The sequence below is a fragment of the Tursiops truncatus genome, chromosome 15, assembly GCF_011762595.2.
Source record: "Tursiops truncatus isolate mTurTru1 chromosome 15, mTurTru1.mat.Y, whole genome shotgun sequence".
Lineage (NCBI taxonomy): Eukaryota > Metazoa > Chordata > Mammalia > Artiodactyla > Delphinidae > Tursiops > Tursiops truncatus.
This window is the reverse complement of record NC_047048.1, coordinates 6,294,313-6,318,485: the sequence shown is the minus strand read 5'-3', so window position 1 is coordinate 6,318,485 and position 24,173 is coordinate 6,294,313. Positions and strand designations below refer to the sequence as shown.

General features: G+C 40.6%; 1 protein-coding gene across 1 annotated transcript in view; it reads right to left on the bottom strand.

The window, feature by feature from the left end:
• Positions 1–1,658: 1,658 nt before the first annotated feature.
• LOC101339927 (cytochrome P450 3A28-like) overlaps positions 1,659–24,173 on the bottom strand; it is a 70,775-nt gene continuing 48,260 nt past the window's right edge. The window contains 7 exon segments of the mRNA XM_033839151.2: positions 1,659–2,201; positions 4,771–4,933; positions 13,432–13,658; positions 16,104–16,264; positions 19,099–19,114; positions 19,116–19,166; positions 23,115–23,242. Coding sequence (XP_033695042.1) covers positions 2,106–2,201; positions 4,771–4,933; positions 13,432–13,658; positions 16,104–16,264; positions 19,099–19,114; positions 19,116–19,166; positions 23,115–23,242 — 842 coding nt within the window. The 3' untranslated portion in view covers positions 1,659–2,105.

Below are 24,173 nucleotides of genomic sequence, written 5' to 3'. Positions count from 1 at the left end.
AATTATTATTATTTATTTTTGGCTGCGTTGGGTCTTCGTTGCTGTGTGGGCTTTCTCTAGTTGTGGCGAGCGGGGGCTACTCTTTGTTGCCGTGTGTGGGCTTCTCACTGTGGTGGCTTCTCTTGTTGCAGAGCACGGGGTCTAGGTGCGCGGGCTTCAGTAGTTGTGGCTTGCGGGCTCTAGAGCTCAGGCTCAGTAGTTGTGGTGCACAGGCTTAGTTGCCCTGTGCATGTGGGATCTTCCCAGACCAGGGCTCGAACCCATGTCCCCTGCATTGGCAGGCGGATTCTTAACCACTGCATGACCAGGGAAGCCCTCACAACATTGTTGATCAGCTATACTCCAATATAAAATAAAAAGTTAAAAAAGAAAAGCATGGATTTACACTGATATATTCAGTTTCAATCGCTGACTCCACGGGGTTTATTCTGGTTTTCTCCCTCTCTGAATCAGTGACTCTCTTCTCCAACAGTGAGAATTCTGCCTTCCACCATCCTTTATATATTTACTTACTTGATCACCCCTCCTTTATGTACCCAAATCCATGATCCATCCCTTTCCACTCACGATGCCCCCTCCCCTTACCCTACTTGGGTTCTCCACACCCTAGTTAGTCTCTGGCTGCTGTTACAGGCCACCCCTATGAGTGGGTATTTTGGGTTCCCACACCCATGCCGGGCTGCCATCCCTGTGGACACCCTCTATTCCCTACTTTGTCTCTGACTTGGAGTCACTGTGCCCCCTTCTCTGCTCCTGCCCTGCAGTGTGAGGCTGCCCACGTTCTGTGTCTCACTTACTGGTTTAGGGCTGGATTATCCAGGAGGGCAAGGCAGGGGAAGGAAAAGGGAGGGAAGGGGCAGAAAAGGGAAAGGAAGAGCCCTGTACCCTTCTGATACCAAATGAAACTGACCAGTGCTTGTAGCCTTTCTGCCCAATCAACTGACCAATCAGCCACCTTTATTCCATGTTCATTGCATTAAGACAGTTGGGAATCGAGGATGGAATACAAAGAGGTATGAAAACATACGTGCTCCGGGACTTACCTGGTGGCGCAGTGGTTAAGAACCCGCCTGCCAATGCAGGGGACACGGGTTCAAGCCCTGGGTCCGGGAAGATCCCAGATGACATGGAGCAACTAAGCCCGTGCGCCACAACTACTGAGCCTGCGCTCTAGAGCCCACGAGCCACAACTACTGAGCCTGCATTCTGCAACTACTGAGGCCGCGTTCTGCAGCTACTGAAGCCCATTCACCTAAACCCGTGCTCTGCAACAAGAGAAGCCAACGCAATGAGAAGCCTGCGCACTGCAGTGAAGAGTAGCCCCCGCTCGCCACTACTAGAGAAAGCCCACGCACAGCAAAGAAGATGGAACGCAACCGAAACTAAATTAATTAATTAATTAATTTTAAAAAAGAAACAAAACATATGTGCTCCAAAAAAGGTAGATTTAAACTATAAAGGTAGATTTAAAAGGCAGATTTCTAAGCACTGGGAAAAGTCACAGTCAGTGAACTCTTACCTACTTAATATGTCAACCTGGAGTTTTTAAAAGGCCCCACCCACCAGGGATTGTGATGGTCAAAAGCATTTAGTCCCTGAGTCTCTCTGATTCTGCTGTATACATTCCCCCTAATGTGCACAAAGGCGTCAGATTATACTTTTGTAAAGAGATGTTTATTGACTTGCTCAATGTAATATTTAATTTAGAATATTCAAAATAAAATCTGTGACATAAATGTCACTACTTCAGTCACCACAATCATTCTTATTTTCATTAGAGTTTGTTGAGAAATTTTCATTCTGATTAGTGCTCAGGAGGAGTAGATGGTACTAACTACCATCAGGAAGTGGATGGAGATGGTCCTAGGAGAGCCCATGAAGTTGAGTATCCGGCACTTACTTGTCACCTCCTTTAATGACGCAATATATAACACTCCACACAGACAATGAGAAAGCTAAATGATTGGGCAGAATACCTAATTGTCCATCAAGGGCAGTAGGTGAAGCCTATCTTCATTTAATAGTTTTATCACAAAGTAAGTAAAGTCTCAGGTGTTCCTGGATACAGCTTCCTTGAAGATCAAAGCCCATGTCCTTCGAGAAAGTCAGGCTCCACTTACGGTCGCATCTCTTGACACAACCTTTAGAACAACAGGTTTTTCCAACTGCGTAAGTCCTACAGTGAACAATTTCAGGGGGATCTGCAACATTTAAACAAACACATGAGAACCGATTAATGGAGCCCCACCAACAAAAAAAAGCAAAGTAGACGAGATACATTATGGACAATAATGCTTTACAAACATGTAAAAGCTACTTTTAGCATCATGTATATTTGATTTTTTTAAACTACCGATTCAGTATGTTTGATAGATAGAGGGACAGATATAGGGACAGCCAGGATGTCTATATTTTCTTGATTGAATGTTAATAGTTTGTGTCTTCAGAGAATTGGTCTATTTAACGTATATTATAAAACATATGGGAATACAGTTGTTCACGGTATTCCCTTTTCATGTCCTATCAGAATTTAACTTCCATTTTTATTACAATATAGTTGACTTACAGCAGTGCATAAATTTAAGGTGTACAGCAAAATGATTTGACTTACATATATCACAAAATTATTACCACAGTTTTGTTAACATTCATCATCCCATATAGATAGGAAAGGAAAAAAATAAATATTATTTTCCCTTTGTGAGAACTCTTAGGACCTACTCTCTTATACCATACAGAAATATTAACAATAGTCATCATGTTTTGCATTATAGCCCTAGTACTTATTTATAACTGGAAGTCTGTACCTTTTGCACACCTTCATTCAATTTTCCCTACCTATCTTTGATTCTTTATATTTACTCTATAAGCTGTGTTAAGAGGGATGGTGAAAAAATTCATCCATCATTCATTCAGCAAAATATCTATTGAGCGCCTATTCTGTACCAGGCTTGATACAAAATCAGGTTGGCCTGTGTTCTTTATTAATTTAAATTTTAAGCAAAAATACTGAGTTTTAAAAACATAACAGATTCTTAGGCATTATGGCAAATTTCTCGGAAAAGGATATAGAGGTAATTTTGTGTATGTTGGAACTTACAAGGTAATCCTGAATAGGTATTACAATTTTAATTGTAAGCACATTCCTCAACTTCTAAAGCGTCCAATCACCTCTCCCAGTAGAATCCACCCAGTTTCATGATGGGAAGAGGTCGTTGTGAAGCATTATGTCTGTTTCTTAACACCTCCTGGCTCCAAGTGTAGTGCAAATGGTGAACTTCTGATGACCACAGTGTTTGTTCCAGTACTTTTAGCCCCTTTCTCACCTTTAGCCCCTTTCAGAGTTGGGGGAACCAACAGTGACCTTCTAATCTCAGTTGACTGAAGGGCAAGCAAATTGTCGTGGAGGGAGAAGCCCCAGCCTGTGGATGGCTGGGTGGAGCTTCAGGGAGCACCTGCCCTTCCCAGGTGTGCCAGAGGCCCCATTCCTCTCAGGGCTGAGTCCCCTGTCTGTACACACCTACAGGACGGACACACAGACTCCCACAAGTAAAATGGAAACCGTCTCTATCCTCCTCTTCCCTGAGAAAGCCTACCCAAGGGGAGGAGCTGCTGGTTAAATGTGTGACTCCTAGAAATAAGCCTTATTACAGGGCTGTGCTTGAGATGAATGAACAATGGCAACTGTTCTTTGTGCTCCTCAGAGGAGAAATTCCAGATCTTTCTATACATGTAACACTTTGTATTTTAAAATTTCATATGACATACATATATTTCCCCTGCAGAAAAATAGACACACACACACTAAGCATGTATTTACATGTCATTTTTTTTACATTTTAAAAGTTCAAACTGAACATAATTTGTGTTCCAGAACTCTAACTCAACTGAAAGTCACTCTGCAAGCATTTACCGGATGACTGCAAGGCAGCATTGGGAGTTTATTAAAGAAATAAAATGAGGAGCTAGAGTTAAGGGTATTCTTAGGGGCAAAGAAAACATAAGAACCAAACTGGATGGTTCCACGGCAAAGTGTTAAGTTAGGTGGTAGGATCCATGATGCCAGCCTGTGGTAACTGATAACAGAGCAGAGGAGAGAGTGGGCTTTGGACTGGGTGGGGAAGGCTTCATGGAGGGGCTTGGGATTGCACTAGAACTTGAAGGGGGAAGAATAGAATGGGGGTGGGGAAGAGCACACATAGAGTTATTATTAGAATGTAAAGGGAGCCCATCTTGATGGCAGCAGGACCCCTGGAAGGTGAGGGGGCTGTGGGAGTCCTCCACATCTGGCAGAAATGCTTTCCATCAGGGGTTCTCACTGTGGCTGCACAGGAGAATCAGTGGGGCCGCTTTGAATGCCACACTCCAGGTGAATTAGTTTAGAAAGTCTGAGATGACTTAGGCATCAGGGCTTTTTTTAAAGCACCACAGTAATTTCATTATACAAGCAGAGGCTGAGAACCACTGCCAGGAGAGCTTCTGTAAGTTCCGGTGGAGAAGAGCATCACTGAAGAGCCATGACTTTGCAGTGTGTGCTCTCATGACTGTGCACACACTTCCCTTCATTCCAGTGGACTTGAATGTGGGCCACAGACTTAGCCCTCCCTGGATATTGACAATTAAAGATTTCAGATGGCTCCAAACAGATTCTCTGGCTAACAGAATAAATTATTCTTTGAACTGATAACATGCTTAGATATATAGAGACCCATCAGTTAAAAAAAAGAACTCCCAATAAAATGTTATTCATGCAGAAAATTAACTACTGACCTGTGTTTCTTTACAAGGTTTGAAGGAGAAGTGCTGCAGGATTCTGACGAGAGCAAGTTTCATGTTCATGATAGCAAATCTCATGCCAATGCAGTTTCGGGGTCCAATTCCAAAAGGCATGTATGTGTAAGGATTTATGCTCTCCTTGTTCTTCTTACTGAACCTGTAACCATAAAAGTAGATGAAACAAGTTAATGAAACAGAAAAACCACAAGAGCTCCAGACCTGAGGTTTAAACTTAACTCTTGGACCAGTAGCATAAGAGATACCTGTGTGGTCTAGTCATTGAATCCAGCTGTGGTTATTTTGTGTGACAATGGATCCTTCCCATTCCCCTGACTCTACAGGAGCTTTCAGTCCTGTTGAGGAGGTGAGATAAATGCTGTTTAAAGAAAATTTATCTTTAAACACTAAAATTACATTCAGGGTGGTGAGATGTTCACATTCTGAATCGCAGTTAGGAAATGAGACTGGCTGAAGGAAACATGGGTTCCCATCTCCACGCACACTTATGTTGGTCACATGCTCATGGGGGAAGGAAGCTGGAGAAACGTCTCTGAGTATTTAAATTGTTATTTTTCAATTGTTTTCCTCTCCTTTCCCTTCCAGTTCCCTTGTGTCATTCTCTGGCTCTCTGTCTTTCTCTCCCCCACACAGGGGATGCTTAGGTCAGAATATGTACATGGGCATATGACTACTCCAGAGTGATCACTGACATCCTTGTCTATCTGTTCCACTAGCCATGAATTCCTTGATGGTTAGACCTCTGTTCTATTCAAATCTGACTCCTCGATATTTGAATATGTCAAGGAAAAAATGTATATTTGGGGAAAGTGATAATGGCGTTGCAGTTATGTATATTTTAAAGAGGCCCTATTTTGCAAAACATTTTGTAAGATTTACAGACAATGTGACTTAAAATAAGATGGAGAAGGGCAGCAGTGGCATGTGGATAGGACAGAGACATGGGCTGACGGTTGTTAAGCAGGGAATGTGCACATACAGGTACACTGAAAGCATTTCAGGTGGCTCCACCCTGAAGGCTCCACCCTGAAGGCTCTCGCGCTTCAGCTAGGCCCGCGCTTTCTGTGCATCACCTCAGGGAGCGCTCGCCTAGTGAAGAAGCTCAGGGTAAGGCAGGACTGAGAGCAAGTTGACGCCGGGAAGGAGACCCCAAAGAGGCCACAGCTGCAGGAGGCCAGGGTCTGGGCCGCCGTTGGTCTTCCCCGAGGGCTTCGACCGGGCCCTTCAGGCCGCCCGCCTAACGGACCCCACCCTGCCTCACTGACCCAGTTGCCCTCTTGCCAGAATGAGCTGAAGTCTGAAAATTGCTCAGCAGGACCAGGCATAGCACGGGACTCTTCTCTTGTGGTTTCACTTGCCAGTGACCACTATCTTGATAATTCCGTGTGGCTAACAGGGTCTTGGTGCTCCGGCCAGGTGTCAGGCCTGTGCCTCTGAGGTGGGAGGGCCGAGTTCAGGACACTGGTCCACCAGAGACCTCCCGGCTCCATGTAATATCAAATGGTGAAAGCTCTCCCAGAGATCTCCATCTCAATGCTAAGACCCAGCTCCACTCAACGACCAGCAAGCTACAGCACTGGACACCCTATGCCAAACAACTAGCAAGACAGGAACACAACCCCACCCATTAGCAGAGAGGCTGCCTAAAATCATAATAAGGTCACAGACACCCCAAAACACACCACCAGATGCAGTCCTGCTCACCAGAAAGACAAGATCCAGCCTCATCCACCAGAACACAGGCACTAGTCCCCTCCACCAGGAAGCCTACACAACCCACTGAACCAACCTTAGCCACTGGGGGTAGACACCAAAAACAATGGGAACTATGAACCTGCAGCCTGCAAAAGGGGACTCCAAACACAGTAAGATAAGCAAAATGAGAAGACAGAGAAACACACAGTAGATGAAGGAGCAAGGCAAAAACCCACCAGACCAAACAAATGAAGAGGAAATAGGCAGTCTACCTGAAAAATAATTCGAGTAATGACAGTAAAGACGATACAAAATCTTGGAAATAGAATGGAGAAAATACAAGAAATGTTTAACAAGGACCTGGAAGACCTAAAGAGCAAACAAACAATGATGAACAACACAATAAATGAAATTAAAAATTCTCTAGAAGGAATCAATAGCAGAATAACTGAGGCAGAAGAACGGATAAGTGACCTGGAAGATAAAATAGTGGAAATAACTACTGCAGAGCAGAATAAAGAAAAAAGAATGAAAAGAATTGAGGACAGTCTCAGAGACCTCTGGGACAACATTAAACACACCAACATTCGAATTATAGGGGTCCCAGAAGAAGAAGAGAAAAAGAAAGGGACTGAGAAAATATTTGAAGAGATTATAGTTGAAAACTTCCCTAATATGGGAAAGGAAATACTTAATCAAGTCCAGGAAGCACAGAGAGTCCCATATAGGATAAATCCAAGGAGAAACATGCCAAGACATAAATTAATCAAACTATCAAATATTAAATACAAAGAAAAAATATTAAAAGCAGGAAGGGAAACACAACAAATAACATACAAGGGAATCCCCATAAGGTTAACAGTTGATCTTTCAGCAGAAACTCTACAAACCAGAAGGGAGTGGCAGACATATTTAAAGTGATGAAAGGGAAAAACCTACAACCAAGATTACTCTACCCAGCAAGGATCTCATTCACATTCGATGGAGAAATTAAAAGCTTTACAGACAAGCAAAAGCTAAGAGAATTCAGCACCACAAAACCAGCTTTACAACAAATGCTAAAGGAACTTCTCCAGGCAGGAAACACAAGAGAAGGAAAAGACCTACAATAACAAACCCAAAACAATTAAGAAAATGGTAATAGGAACATACATATTGATAATTACCTTAAATGTAAATGGATTAAATGCTCCAACCAAAAGACATAGACTGGCTGAATGGATACAAAAACAAGAACCATATATATGCTGTCTACAAGGGACCCATTTCAGACCTAGGGACACATACAGACTGAAAGTGAGGGGATGGAAAAAGATATTCCATGGAAATGGAAATCAAAAGAAAGCTGGAGTAGCAATTCTCACATTAGACAAAATAGACTTTAAAATAAAGACTATAATAAGAGACAAAGAAGGACACTACATAATGATCAAGGGATCAATCCAAGAGGAAGATATAACAATTGTAAATATTTATGCACCCAACATAGGAGCACCTCAATACATAAGGCAAATGCTAACAGCCATAAAAGGGGAAATCGACAGTAACACAATCAGAGTAGGGGACTCTAACACCCACTTTTACCAATGGACAGATCATCCAAAATGAAAATAAACAAGTTTTAAATGATACATTAAACAAGACGGACTGAATTGATATTTATAGGACATTCCATCCAAAAACAACAGAATACACATTCTTCTCAAGTGCTCATGGAACATTCTCCAGGATAGATCATATCTTGGGTCACAAATCAAGCCTTGGTAAATTTAAGAAAATTGAAATTGTATCAAGTATCTTTTCTGACCACAACACTATGAGACTATATATCAATTACAGGAAAAAAATCTGTAAAAAATACAAACACATGGAGGCTAAACAATACACTACTTAATAACCAAGAGATCACAGAAGAAATCAAAGAGGAAATCAAAAAATACCTAGAAACAAATGAAAATGAAAACACGACGACCCAAAACCTATGGGATGCAGCAAAAGCAGTTCTAAGAGGGAAGTTTACAGCTATACAAGCCTACCTCAAGAAACAAGAAAAATCTCAAATAAACAACCTAATCTTACACCTAAAGCAATTAGAGAAAGAAGAACAAAAAAACCCCAAAGTTAGCAGAAGGAAAGAAATCATAAAGATCAGATCAGAAATAAATGAAAAAGAGCTGAAGGAAACAATAGCAAAGAGCAATAAAACTAAAAGCTGGGGCTTCCCTGGTGGCGTAGTGGTTGAGAATCTGCCTGCTAATACAGGGGACACGGGTTCGAGCCCTGGTCTGGGAGGATATCATATGCCGCGGAGCAGCTAGGCCCGTGAGTCACAACTACTGAGCCTGCACGTCTGGAGCCTACGCTCCGCAACAAGAGAGGCCGCAATAGTGAGAGGCCCATGCACCGCGATGAAGAGTGGTCCCCGCTTGCCACAACTAGAGAAAGCCCTCGCACAGAAACGAAGACCCAACACAGCAAAAATAAATAAATAAATTACTAAAAAAAAACCTCCTACCCCCAACATCTTCTTTAAAAAAAAAACAAACTAACTAAAAGCTGGTTCTTTGAGAAGATAAACAAAATTGATAAACCATTAGCCAGACTCATCAAGAAAAAAAGGGAGAAGACTCAAATCAATAGAATTAGAAATGAAAAAGAAGTAACAACTGACAGTGCAGAAATACAAAGGATCATGAGAGATTACTACAAGCAACTCTATGCCAATAAAATGGACAACCTGGAAGAAATGGACAAATTCTTAGAAAAGCACAACTTTCCGAGACTGAACCAGGAAGAAATAGAAAATATAAACATACCAATCACAAGCACTGAAATTGAGACTGTGATTAAAAATCTTCCAACAAACAAAAGCCCCGGACCAGATGGCTTCACAGGTGAATTCTATCAAACATTTAGAGAAGAGCTAACACCTATCCTTCTCAAACTCTTCCAAAATATAGCAGAGGGGGGGTTCACTCCCAAACTCATTCTACAAGGCCACCATCACCCTGATACCAAAACCAGACAAAGATGTCACAAAGAAAGAAAACTATAGGCCAATATCACTGATGCACATAGATGCAAAAATGCTCAACAAAATACTAGCAAACAGAATCCAACAGCACATTAAAAAGATCATACATCATGATCAAGTGGGGTTTATCTCAGGGATGCAAGGATTCTTCAGTATATGCAAATCAATCAATGTGATACACCATATTAACAAATTGAAGGATAAAAACCATATGATCATCTCAATAGATGCAGAAAAAGCTTTTGACAAAATTCAACATCCATTTATGATAAAAACCCTCCAGAAGGTAGGCATAGAGGGAACTTACCTCAACATAATAAAGGCCATACATGACAAACCCACAGCCAACATCATTCTCAATGGTGAAAAACTGAAATCATTTCCACTAAGATCAGGAACAAGACAAGGTTGCCACTCTCAGCACTATTATTCAACATAGTTTTCAAAGTTTTAGCCACAGCAATCAGAGAAGAAAAAGAAATAAAAAGAGTCCAAATCGGAAAAGAAGAAGTAAAGCTGTCACCATTTGCAGATGACATGATACTATACATAGACAATCCTAAAGACTTTATCAGAAAACTACTATAGGCAGTCAATGAATTTGGTAAAGTAGCAGGATACAAAATTAATGAACAGAAATCTCTTGCATTCCTATACACTAATGATGAAAAATCTGAAAGAGAAATTAAGGAAACACTCCTGTTTACCATTGCAACAAAAAGAATAAAATACCTAGGAATAAACCTACCTAAGGAGACAAAAGACCTGTATGCAGAAAACTATAAGACACTGATGAAAGAAATTAAAGATGATACAAACAGATGGAGAGGTATACCATGTTCTTGGATTAGTAGAATCAACATTGTGAAAATGACTATACTACCCAAAGCAATCTACAGATTCAATGCAATCCCTATCAAACTACCAATGGCATTCTTCACAGAACTAGAACGAAAATTTTCACAATTTGTATGGAAATACAAAAGACCCCAAACAGCCAAAGCAATCTTGAGAACGAAAAACGGAGCTGGAAGAATCAGGCTCCCTGACTTCAGACTATACTACAAAGCTACAGTAATCAAGTCGGTATGGTACTGGCACAAAAACAGAAATATAGATCAATGGAACAGGATAGAAAGCCCAGAGATAAACCCACGCACCTATGGTCAACTAATCTATGACAAAGGAGGCAAGGATATACAATGGAGAAAAGACAGCCTCTTCAATAGGTGGTGCTGGGAAAACTGGACAGCTACATGTAAAAGAATGAAATTAGAACACTCCCTAACACTATACACAAAAATAAACTCAAAATGGATTAAAGACCTAAATGTAAGGCCAGACACCATCAAACTCTTAGAGGAAAACATGGGCAGAACACTCTATGACATCAATCACAGCAAGATCCTTTTTGACCCACTTCCTAGAGAAATGGAAATAAAAACAAAAATAAACAAATGGGACCTAATGAAACTTCAAAGCTTTTGCACAGCAAAGGAAACCATAAACAAGACAAAAAGACAACCCTCAGAATGGGAGAAAATATTTGCCAGTGAAGCAACTGACAAAGGATTAATCTCCAAAATTTACAAGCAGCTCATGCAGCTCAACATTAAAAAAACAAACAACCCAATGCAAAAATGGACAGAAGACCTAAATAGACATTTCTCCAAAGAAGATATACAGATTGCCAACAGACACATGAAAGAATGCTCAACATCACTAATCATTAGAGAAATGCAAATCAAAACTACAATGAGGTATCACCTCACACCAGTCAGAATGGCCATCATCAAAAAATCTAGAAACAATAAATGCTGGAGAGGGTGTGGAGAAAAGGGAACCCTCTTGTGCTGCCGGTGGGAATGTAAATTGATACAGCCACTATGGAGAACAGTATGGAGGCTCCTTAAAAAACTAAAAATAGAACTCCCATATGACCCAGCAATCCCACTACTGGGCATATACCTTGAGAAAACCATAATTCAAAAAGAGTCATGTACCACAATGTTCATTGCAGCTCTATTTACAATATCCAGGACATGGAAGCAACCTAAGCGTGCATCAATAGATGAATGGATAAAGAAGGTGTGGCACATATATACAATGGAATACTACTCAGCCATAAAAAGAAACAACATTGAGTCATTTGTAGTGAGGTGGATGGACCTAGAGTCTGTCATACAAAATGAAGTAAGTCAGAAAGAGAAAAACAAATACCGTATGCTAACACATATATATGGAATCTAAAAAAAACAAAAATGGTTATGAAGAACCTAGGGGCAGGACAGGAATAAAGATGCAGATGTAGAGAATGGACCTGAGGACACGGGGAGGGGGAAGGGTAAGCTGGGATGAAGTGAGAGAGTGGCATTGACATATGTACACTACCAAATGTAAAACAGATAGCTAGTGGGAAGCAGCCGCATAGCACAGGGAGATCAGCTCGGTGCTTTGTGACCACCTAGAGGGGTGGGATAGGGAGGATGGGAGGGAGATGCAAGAGGGAGGAGATATGGGGATATGTGTATACGTAGAGCTGATTCACTTTGTTATAAAACAGAAACTAACATACGATTGTAAAGCAATTATACTCCAATAAAGATGTTAAAATTTTTTTAAATAAAGTATTTAATAGGCTTGTGCCTATAGAATATTCCTGTGTACGTGTCAAATCACACATACTTGTGAATATTTTTAAAATTCTCCATAATGGGCTTTTTTCCTAACCTTTGGATTTCTCACTGGCTGGCCCAGTCCCTCACCCACAGGCGAGCATTTATTCTCTGCTTGATGACTGAATGAATCAAAGGGAAGTACAGTGAGTGGTCTCTGGTTCCAGGTTCGTGAAGCTGCAGGACAGGGAGCTACTGAGCTTGGAGGAACTGCAGAGGTTCCCTGGCCCAGAAAACAGAGGACTTGGTCCACTCTGACTCTTCTGTCAATAAGTGCTATGTGTCACCATTGTGCTAGCACTCGGGACTCCATGGCAAACAAAACAACTCTTGGCCATCAGGGAGCTGATAGGGTGTAATAAAGGTCTAGATCCCAGCTACTGGCCTAAAAAGTTCATTCCAAATTTTGCTTACCATACAGTAAATGGGAGAGCATTAACTCTTTCCAGGGTCCAATCTGTGCCCAAACCAGATCTTGGCTCTGAATTCCCAGAAGAGGATGCTCAAGACCCATCCAAGGAGGAAATCTCAGACATGTAGAGAACAGATGACTTCACTTTGGAAAGTCATCAAATACTGAGGTAGAAGGGACCTGACCCAGGTGTGCAGCCACAGACAGAACCAGGGCACCTGTGTGCACCTCCGTCCTCAGTGAGGCTGCTTGAACCACCAGGGATGAGACCTCTAGGTCCCAGCCTGCACTCTCACAGTAATGCTAGAGGAAATGTAGCCAGTGTTTAAAAATATGGAATGTGGGAACATGGGGTGAACTCAGAGAGCTAAGAGAGAACAGAGAGAAAGGCTTAAAGGGAATAAAAAGACAGTGGTTAGGTAAATTATGGCATATGCATACAAACATATACACATAGAATGTTGTTCATACTTTACTGTTAAATAAAGAAGTTCAAAACCAAATAAAGTATAATACCATCTGTTTTTAAAATCTATATATGCATAGAAAAATGTCCATAAGGACATATATGACATTATAAATGAGGCCTATCTTAAGATATTAGGAATGTAGACAGCTATAATTTTCTTTTTCTAGTCTATACTTTGTATAATTTTGACTCACATAATGAACACCCTTAAACAGAAAAATCTTCCAACAATAAAAAGATATACAAATAAATTATTGCATGATCACCCACTTGTCAACTATAATAAGAGTTGTCAAAATATGCAAGCACCAAAAAGGATCAGGGTGGGTGTCCTTTCCTCAGGGTCTTGTACCTTTCAGGACGGAACTCCTCAGGCTCTGGCCAGAGCTCTGGGTCATTGTGAAGAACGAAGAGTGGCACCACCACTGTTGTCCCTTTGGCAATGAACACTCCATTGACTTCCACATCCTTCTTACAGATCCTCTCAATTCTACCAGCAATTGGGAATATTCTGAGAGTTTCATTCAACACCATGTCAAGATACTCCATCTGTACCAGAGCCTCATAGGTGGGAGGCGCCTGGGAAGAGAAAACGAGATTTTGATAAATTAAGATTTCGGATCAACCTTCAACTCCATCTGTGTAGTCCTATTGAAATGTTAGGAGCTCCGGGGAATAATTTAAATTGGTAGAGGACCTTAGCATTTATAGACATTTTAATATCTATCATGTGCTTTGACCTGCTCAATGGCCCACAGAGGTGTGTAGAGTGGTTATGACTATGGGCAATGTTAGGACAATGCCCTAAACAGGGCCTGAAATCCCGCACATTATCATCTAGTGTATTTTCTTTCTCATGAGAACAAACGTGACCAATAGACTACGACCCTTAGTCTTAAGTGAAATAGGCCAAAGTCACTGTTTCCTTTTGAAAGTGAGGCCACACATCTGTACCAAGGAAAGAAATGTATAAAAGAGCAAATCCCCTGTTCAACATAAAGGTTTTTAGTTGAAAACTCCTGACTGCTAATGCTTTTCATTATATATATAAAGTTTGGAATCACTATATTATATGAAAACTCTATAAATAATTTGGGGAGAAACGAGTTCCTTTCTAAACCAAATACAAAAACAAAGAGCAAGATTGGGTGCTACAAGGAACACAATTTCAGATCTAGGGAAAGTTACAAGAGGATGAGAACCCTACTCTCAGCCACAGCCTCTGTTGCTGGAACAGTCTCCTATGGTCCCTTCAGGGGTGACTGTTAAGGTCTGAAGGTCTAAACAAGCCACTGCAGCCCCAGAGGCCAGCTCTCCTCACACCACAAAGAATTCCACTCTTGGCAGAGATCTGAGACCAGTGGGGGTGACACGTGGCTGTCACGTGGGGTTATATTTAAGGGGCAACATTGTAGAGGGTGAGAGTTGGCTCAGGAGACAGACACCCTGGCACATAGGTTGGCGTTTTCACCACTAGGTACACGACTAGTATGTGAAAGTACTTCATCTCTCTGTCGCTCAGGTTTCTGAAACGTTACATGGAGATAATTAGAGTTGACACTTCATAGGCTTGTGTGGCAGACACACTCACTGCTCACCCAGTATCCAAGTAGTCCCTGTATTTCCCAGCCCACTTGAAGTTACAGGAAACCAGCTTTGCCAATGGGCTGTGAACTGAGGCGATTATGTCAGTTCGGGGACAAATCATTTGAAAAGCCAGTGAGCAACGCTCGAGTCCCTTATTCCCCAGACAACAGGAAGTCCTCATGTTCCAGATAAGGTAGCTACAGGAAGGTGGAGCCTCTTAGCCTGTATCCCCGAGTAACGCTGTGGAGCAGAGCTGCCCTCTCCCATCCTCCACTAACAATCCATGTTGGTCATGTAGATGTGGGTTAGAAGTAAACCTCTGCTCTGTAAAGCCACTGAGATTTGAGGGCTAACCTGTTACTGAGGCATAACCTAGCTTCTCCTGACTTATACAGAATCTTATGAAGGTTAGATTCGTTTATAACTATAAAGTACTTAGATAGACATATATCGTAAGAAGCAAATGTTAGCCAATAGTGTTGTTATTATAAGTATTATTATAAAAAGGGGAGGACACAATGCTTTAGCTAGCCTGTCTCTTAGTGACCTTTTCACCTTATTGCATCAAAAGAATCCCAATATGAGATTTACCAGAGAAGACAGATCATCTCTAACTTAGGTAGGCACTACAGTCTATGCTTATCTTGTATTTGAAGGACTCAGGATTCTGAACGGTGATAAAACTTGCCTAAAAGCACAGCCAGGACTCAAACTCACGTCCTCTGTTTCCTACTTTAAGCCCTTTGTTGTTACAAGGCTCCTCCTAGTCTGCAGTGTACCCAGGGCGGTAGACTGAATTAATGGTCCCAGTTCTCCAGTCCTTCCTGGGTCCATGCCCTTTGTCATCTAACCCAGTGGTGCCTCCCATTCTGACTCAGGTTGGCCAGGTGACTCACTCTGAACCAGTGGAAAGTTGGCTAAGTGTGGTGCTTGCAGAAATTTGAAAGTCACCCACATGATTGGGCTTCCTGCTCGTGCCATCTGCCATTGCCCTGAGAAGCAGACATGTGGAGTATGAGACATATGTGGAGCACGTGTGGAGCTGAGTCACCCTAACTGCATAGCCAAGGCCAGCCTACATCAGCCAACACCCAGAACCAAGGAAGTCCAGCCATATCAACAGATAACTAACTATGCAGACACTGGAGCAATAAATGCTTACTGTTAGATGCCACTGAGGTGCTGTGATTTTTACATGGCATACTGTAATGTATGATATGCCAGTACCAGCATTTTTTCCACAGTACCTATATTCCTGTGTGTACCACACATAACCTATGTTTTCCCCTCTGTTTTGTACGCTTTAGATCCTTCCTAAATAGCACAGGTTAAAGATTTGAGGCTCATGCTTTCTGCAAATATATTCTAAGAAGTGATGAGGAGGCATTCTTGCTAAGGCTTCACCTTCCCCCTCTCTCTCCAGGTATCATCACTCACCTTATCGGGGAAAGTTGCATCAACCTCCTCCTGCAGCTTTTGTTGGACGTCAGGGTGAGTGGCCAATTCATATATAACGAAGGAAAGACAACTGCTAGTGGTCTCGTAGCCAGCAAAAATAAAGATGATACTTTGGGCCATGAGTTCTACGTCAGACAGAGCTAAAAGGAGAGGAGGGACATTTTAGATAAACCACATCAATATAAAACATCACAGCTTAGATGATGAGAAATCCAAATGAGACTGCCAAATCCCTAGCGGGAAAATGTAAAAGCAATTGAAAATTAAACTGGTAGTGCTTTGTGTTCTCATGTCTTCCTTAAAGAGCCAGGAAAAAGCAAGAATTGTCTGAATCCAGCTTTCCCCAGTGCCTATACTCTCCTCAGCCCCTGCTGCTGACTACACCACCTCCCTCACGGCACAGCTGGGTAATTTCAAGAGACAGCAATTTTGTCTTACTTACACAGTACTATTAGTATGTCCCTTGGAGAATCCTACAAGTGCTTTAGCTGTAATTAATATGGGGTAACATTCTCTTCCAGAATAATTTAAATTATTCTAGCTAAAGTAAAACTTGATTCTTTGGCAGATTTTACAAGACTAAGGCTATATTGTAGGGAAAATGAAGTTATCTTTTATCTAAACATGTTTGCGGGAACTTAAGAGAACAATATAAGGCTGTTTCTACTCAAAGTGTGTTGATGGACCTCGAGCATCACGAACATCTGGGAACTTATGAGAAATTCAGAGTCTTCAATCCTAAACTAGAACTACAGAATCAGAACTTTCACGATATGTGATGACTTGCGAGCAAAACCTGGCCTGAGAAGCATGGATTATACATTTGACAGGCATCAGGCAATGGAAGACCTGGGGCATAAGTCTTCTCTGGGGGATCTCAGATATGTACAAAAACTACAGAGATTGACTAAAAGCTAAAAGAGTTGTGATTGACCCTAGTCTAATCAATGGCATTAAAGTAGAAGGAAGAATGTGTCCCTAGAAGGGTACTAGTCAGCACGCAATATAGAAAAATAGGGTCCAGGGAGTGGAATTAGCAATGCTTATTCAATCATGGCCTGAATGTCATCTTCTCAGTACACGCCCCCTCTCTTTGCTCTCCTTTAGCCTCACTAAACAGCCCATGTAATTATAAATAGGTCTCTCTTTTTATTTTTTCCCAAGACACCAAGCGTGATCAGGCTCTTATCTATTTGATGGGACAGAAGTAGGACCTTTAGTTACTTAGAGCGCTCAGATCAATGTTGTACCTGCCCCAACCAAGCAATTCACACACACACACACACACACACACACACACACACACACACACACAAACAATACAAAATGAGTGTGAAAAAGATCTACACATAGTTTTAGATATAGTTATAGTGGTGTGCTGGCGTCAGCTCGTCCCTGCTCAAGAACAATTTTTTTAAAATTCAAGAATTTTGTGAGATGGTTGTCAAACCATTCATAGCTTGAAATTAACCACATGGGAGTATTCATGTCATGGAATAAACTAAAGATCAGGGCCTTCTTGTTTGAAAGAACAAGACTGTTTATATCACTGTTTATGGGTGATACAGAAATCCTTATGTTCATCAGTCTTGTAGAAATATATTTGATGTTCTTAACTTTGTCCATTGAGAGGATCTAGAAGCAAAGAAACCCTAGTAGCAATGAGCATTCCTAAGATCCCAGATTTTGATTTCTAAATACCATTTCTCACTAAAGGGAACCAGAGTTCCTTGGGAAAAAATGGCTGATTCCAGGGCTACTCAGGGGAAATAAAAGAGAAACCTGGACTGTCTTACATCAGAAAGTGAGGAAGTTCCCAAAAAATGATAGATTAAAGAATACTGGATAATCTGTGTGCTGTGCTGGTGGATATAGCTCATTATAAATTTGTTAAAAACCCATGGAATGTACAAAACCAAGAATGAACCCTAAGGTCAACTATAGACATTGGGTGATAATAATGTATTAATGTACGTTCATTGATTGTAACAAGTGCACAACTCTGGTATCATCTTTTGATAGTGGGGAAGCTGTGTGTAGTTGCGGTAGGATGTATATACTGGAAATCTCTGTACTTTCCACTCAATTTCGCTGTGAACCTAGCTGCTCTAAAAAATAGTCCGTTAAAAAAAAAGATTTAAAAAGAAGAAAGAAGAAAAGAAAAGAGAATACAAGATCGCACTTGAAAAAGCTCCAGTGGACAAAACTGAAAGAACCTGAAAATCAAAATGAAGAATGATGTAAGAGAGTAACTTAGTTATACATGAGATCATGCTGATATAAATAAACAAATAAATGATTGGGGGAGAATGGAGAGCTCTCCCTACAAAAGAACATCAATTCATAAATACAGAAGAATGATGGAATTAGAAAGTCATCATATTGCAACCACCACAGTAACAATGGTTTCAGTCAAAAACCATCCATGGATGGTAAAACTAGTGGGTGACAATTTGAAGAGGAACACTATATTTCCAGTCTCAAAGGTTTCTCCCACCAGCTGCTTGTTAATGACAAAGGAAAAAATTGGACTTTACAGTAGACTAAGCTAGTGAACACAACTTTAACCAAGTGTTCCAAGTTAAGGTCATCAACACTGGGGCAATGTTCCTCCTGATGGGATGAAGTCTTGATGCAAATTTCCAGGCAGAGGTTCTGACTCATTGGGTCCAGAGGAGCCTGAGAATTGACATTGGAAACAAGCTCCCCAGAGGTTCGGCTGTAGGTGATCCACAGACCATGACTGACTGATGGGCATGACATCCTTGTTATACTTGCCCTTCGAGCTCTGAACAAGGTTGTGCCTGCGTACACCTACGAAGTATCTCTTGCTACCATTTCTATCTGACCATGTGTCTTCCTTCAACTTGGCAGAAATCCCCAGCTGCCTGGAAAACTTCCTGCACATTTTCAGAACCACCCCCTAGCTCTGTGCCCCACCGACAGTGGCCCCTCTGAAGCTCTCCTTGGTTACCTTTATGGGTGCCCACATTCTTTGGAATTCTGAGAGTTAATCATCAGCTGAAGAAGATCCACTCGGTGCTAGAAGCAGAAAGAGAAACGTCAACGGCAGAAAGTCACCTGTGACGTCAGAGATAAATCAGGAGCGCACATTTCACACCTCTTCCCTGAGAAGACGACCCCTTAAAGAGCAGAGGCTGACGAGTACTGACTAAGTCCTCAGTGACCAAAACATCCACCTACAAATCTTGGAGAGCATGATGTTTCCCTGAGAGAAACCCAGCCATCATGTCCGTCTGCTTTTTGGTCCTCACTCTCTCTGATCTTTGGTTTCTCTGGCTTTTGAAACAGCTTCTTAACTAAAGAGTTATCTGCTCTCTCTCCTGTCATACCTGTTTGCTTAGGAAAAGATCCATGACATCAGTCCCTGTTTTCCCTCCAACTTTAATTCTTTTTATTTCTTTATAGAGCAGGTTCTTATTAGTTATCAGTTATCCATTTTATAGATATTAGTGTATATATGTCAATCCCAATCTCCCAATTCATCACACCACACCTGTGAAGCCATCTGGGCCTGGGCTTTTGTTTGTTGGAAGATTTTTAATCACAGTCTCAATTTCAGTGCTTGTGATTGGTATGTTTATATTTTCTATTTCTTCCTGGTTCAGTCTCGGAAAGTTGTGCTTTTCTAAGAATTTGTCCATTTCTTCCAGGTTGTCCATTTTATTGGCATAGAGTTGCTTGTAGTAATCTCTCATGATCCTTTGTATTTCTGCACTGTCAGTTGTTACTTCTCCTTTTTCATTTCTAATTCTATTGATTTGAGTCTTCTCCCTTTTTTTTTTTTTTTTTTTTTTTTTTGCGGTACGCGGGCCACTCACCGTTGCGGCCTCTCCCGTTGCGGAGCACAGGCTCCAGACGCGCAGGCTCAGCAGCCATGGCTCACGGGCCCAGCCGCTCCGCGGCATGTGGGATCTTCCCGGACCGGGGCAGGAACCCATGTCTCCCGCATCGGCAGGCAGACTCTCAACCACTGCGCCACCAGGGAAGCCCGAGTCTTCTCCCTTTTTTTCTTGATGAGTCTGGCTAATGCTTTATCAATTTTGTTTATCTTCTCAAAGAACCAGCTTTTAGTTTTATTGATCTTTGCTATTGTTTCCTTCAGCTCTTTTTCATTTATTTCTGATCTGATCTTTATGATTTCTTTCCTTCTGCTAACTTTGGGTTTTTGTTGTTCTTCTTTCTCTAATTGCTTTAGGTATAAGATTAGGTTGTTTATTTGAGACATTTCTTGTTTCTTGAGGTAGGCTTGTATAGCTATAAACTTCCCTCTTAGAACTGCTTTTGCTGCATCCCATAGGTTTTGGATCGTCGTGTTTTCGTAGTCATTTGTCTCTAGGTATTTTTTGATTTGCTCTTTGATTTCTTCAGTGATCTCTTGGTTATTAAGTAGTGTATTGTTTAGCCTCCATGTGTTTATGTTTTTTATGTTATTTTCCCTATAATTGATTTCTAATCTCATAGCATTGTGGTCAGAAAAGATGCTTGATATGATTTCAATTTTCTTAAATTTACTGAGGCTTGATTTCTGACCCAAGATGTAATCTATCCTGGAGAATGTTCCATGTGCACTTGAGAAGAAAGTGTAATCTGCTGGTTTTGGATGGAATGTCCTACAAATATCAATTAAATCTATCTGGTCTATTGTGTCATTTAAATCTTGTGTTTCCTTATTAATTTTCTGTTTGGATGATCTGTCCATTGGTGTAAGTGAGGTGTTAAAGTCCCCCACTATTATTGTGTTACTGTCTATTTCCTCTTTTATAACTGTTAGCAGTTGCCTTATGTGTTGAGGTGCTCCTATGTTGGGTGCATATATATTTATAATTGTTATATCTTCTTCTTGGATTGATCCCTTGATCATTATGTAGTGTCTTTCCTCGTCTCTTGTAACATTCTTTATTTTAAAGTCTATTTTATCTGATATGAGTATTGCTACTCCAGCTTTCTTTTGATTTCCATTTGCATGGAATATCTTTTTCCATCCCCTCACTTTCAGTCTGTATGTGTCCCTAGGTCTGAAGTGGGTCTCTTGTAGACAGCATGTATATGGGTCTTGTTTTTGTATCCATTCACTGAGCCTGTGTCTTTTGGTTGGAGCATTTAATCCATTCACGTTTAAGGTAAATTATCAATATGTATGTTCCTATTATCATTTTCTTAATTGTTATGGGTTTGTTTTTGTAGGTCCTTTTCTTCTCTTGTGTTTCCCACTTAGAGAAGTTCCTGTAGCATTTGTTGTAGAGCTGGTTTGGTGGTGCTGAATTTTCTTAGCTTTTGCTTGTCTGTAAAGCTTTTGATTTCTCCATCGAATCTGAATGAGATCTTTGCTGGGTAGAGTAATCTTGGTTGTAGGTTCTTCCCCTTCATCACTTTAAATATATCATGCCACTCCCTTCTGGCTTATAGAGTTTTTGCTGAGAAATCAGCTGTTAACCTTATGCAATTAACCTTATGCAGTATGTTATTTGTCATTTTTCCCTTGTTGCTTTCAATAATTTTTCTTTGTCTTTAATTTTTGCCAATTTGATTACTATGTGTCTCAGCATGTTTCTCCTTGGGTTATCCTGTATGGGACTCTCTGCACTTCCTGGACTTGGGGGCTAATTCCTTTCCCATGTTAGGGAAGTTTTTCAACTTATAATCTCTTCAAATATTTTCTCAGGTCATTTCTCTCTCTCTTCTCCTTCTGGGACCCCTATAATGTGAATGTTGTCCCAGAGGTGCCTTAGGTTGTCTTCATTTCTTTTCATTCTTTTTTCTTTATTCTGTTCCATGGCAGTGAATTCCACCATTCTGTCTTCCAGATCACTTATCTGTTCTTCTGCCTCAATTATTCTGCTATTGATTCCTTCTAGTGTAGTTTTCATTTCAGTTATTGTATTGTTCATCTCTGTTTGTTTGTTCTTTAATTCTTCTAGGTGTTTGTTCTTTAATTCTTCTAGGTTTTTTTTTTAAACATTTCTTGCATCTTCTTGATCTTTGCCTCCATTCTTTTTCTGAGGTCCTGGATCATCTTCACTATCATTATTCTGAATTCTTTTTCTGGAAGGTTGCCTATCTCCACTTCATTTAGTTGTTTTTCTGGGGTTTTATCTTGTTCCTTCATCTGGTACACAGCCCTCTGCCTTTTCATCTTGTCTATCTCTTTGTGAATGTAGTTTTTGTTCCACAGGCTGCAGGATTGTAGTTCTTCTTGCTTCTGCTGTCTGCCCTCTGGTGGATGAGGCTGTCTAAGAGGCTTGTCTCCAACTTTAATTCTTAATGAATGACCGCATAAATCAATCCCCTGATATTTGCAGAGTTCATCGGCAGCTTTTGTAGAAGCATCTTCAAGCCCTTCACCCTTCCAGAATGCTACACATTCTTCAGTGACATCCTGAGTACCCAGCCCTGTCCCCTGACCTGCAGACATACTTGTGCTGGCCTCCAGCCCTCATGAAGGCAGAGCTGGGTTAACCCACTTGTGGTTTCATTGGCCAGAGAAGACTCCTGCCCACTCCAACTATGAGTAAGCTCAACTTTTAAAATGACTACACTGCATCAGGTGGCTGACAGGGCCTTCCATTGGACAACGTGTGAAATAGGAAGCTTGGAACTGAAGTGATTCTTTGCCAAGCTAATATTTGGTGAAATACCAGTGAAATCATTTTTAATCAGTAACTTTTATCCCTTAACCATTTATTGAAGAAAAGTGGTAAACTCCTTATCTCAATAATATTTATGCAGTGACATACTAATTGGCATGCCTATTATTATATTTAAATATTGCTCTCTGGCTCATACTCTTATTTCCTTCCCCAACTTCCTCCTTATTCATTCCCCCCAAATTTTAGAGCCCTCCTATTCTAAACTCTATAGTTTTCTATCTACCTTTAAAAAATGTAGAGATATGCATAAGAAATATGTGTACAGCTCAATAAATTATCAAAAAGTGAGCCCCCTCATGTAACCACCACCAGACTTTACCGTTTGTTTATCTTTGAGGCGACTCTCTTTCATCCTTTTTACAGACTTCGCTAAAAAATTCACAGAACTTTTTGGAAACAGAGTAATATTTAATACTTCAAAGACTGGGGTGAGGAATGGAAATAATACTGTAGAGAAAAAGATAAAAGGAAGCACAGTGAAAATGCAAAGTTTACTTGGCGCAATCAGAATTTGCTCTACCAATCAAAAAAGTAAAACCACCAGGATACTCAATCATGACCCATTGCCTCTATGACCTTTGCTCAGACTTCGAAGCCAATGACTGAGCAAGGCCAAGTCCACATACAGGGGCTATCACTGCAGCAGTGAGATCAGTGGCCTCTTCTGCATCTTTGGATTGACTAAAGGAACTGGATTACATTCTGGGACTTCATGGTCTTTAATTCTTGGACTAGCATCTCTTTGGATAAAGCAGACTGTAATCTGTTGCTTCAATTAATTGTGCAGTTTAAAAAATAATAATCATGATAGAAATAATATGGTGCGTGTCTTTCCACCACAATGGAATGTAATTAGAAATCAATAACAGAAAGAAAACTGGGAAACACACAAATATGTGGAAATTAAATAACACACACTTAAATACCCAATAGGTTGTAGAAGATATCAAAAGGCAATCAGAAATTACTTTTAGATGAATAAAAATGAAGATATAATATACCAAAACTGATGGGATGGAACAAAAGTGGTGTTCAGAGAGATATTTATGGCTATATGTTTAGATATTAAAAGAACAGAGATCTCAAATCAAGAAGCTAAATTTCCACCTTAATACACTGAAAAGAGAAGAGCAAACAAAACATAAAGTGAGCAGAAGGTAGAAAATAGTAAAGATAAGTGAAGAAACTATAATGAACAGGAGAATAAAAAACAATGGAGAAAATCAGTGAAAACAAAAGCTGATGTTTTGAAAAGGTTTTTTAGATAGATTGGCCAAGAAAATAAGAGAAAACTCTCAAATTTTTAGCATCAGAAATTGCTACTGACATTTTAAAAATGAAAATGACTATAAAGAAATCTACATATACTCAATAACTT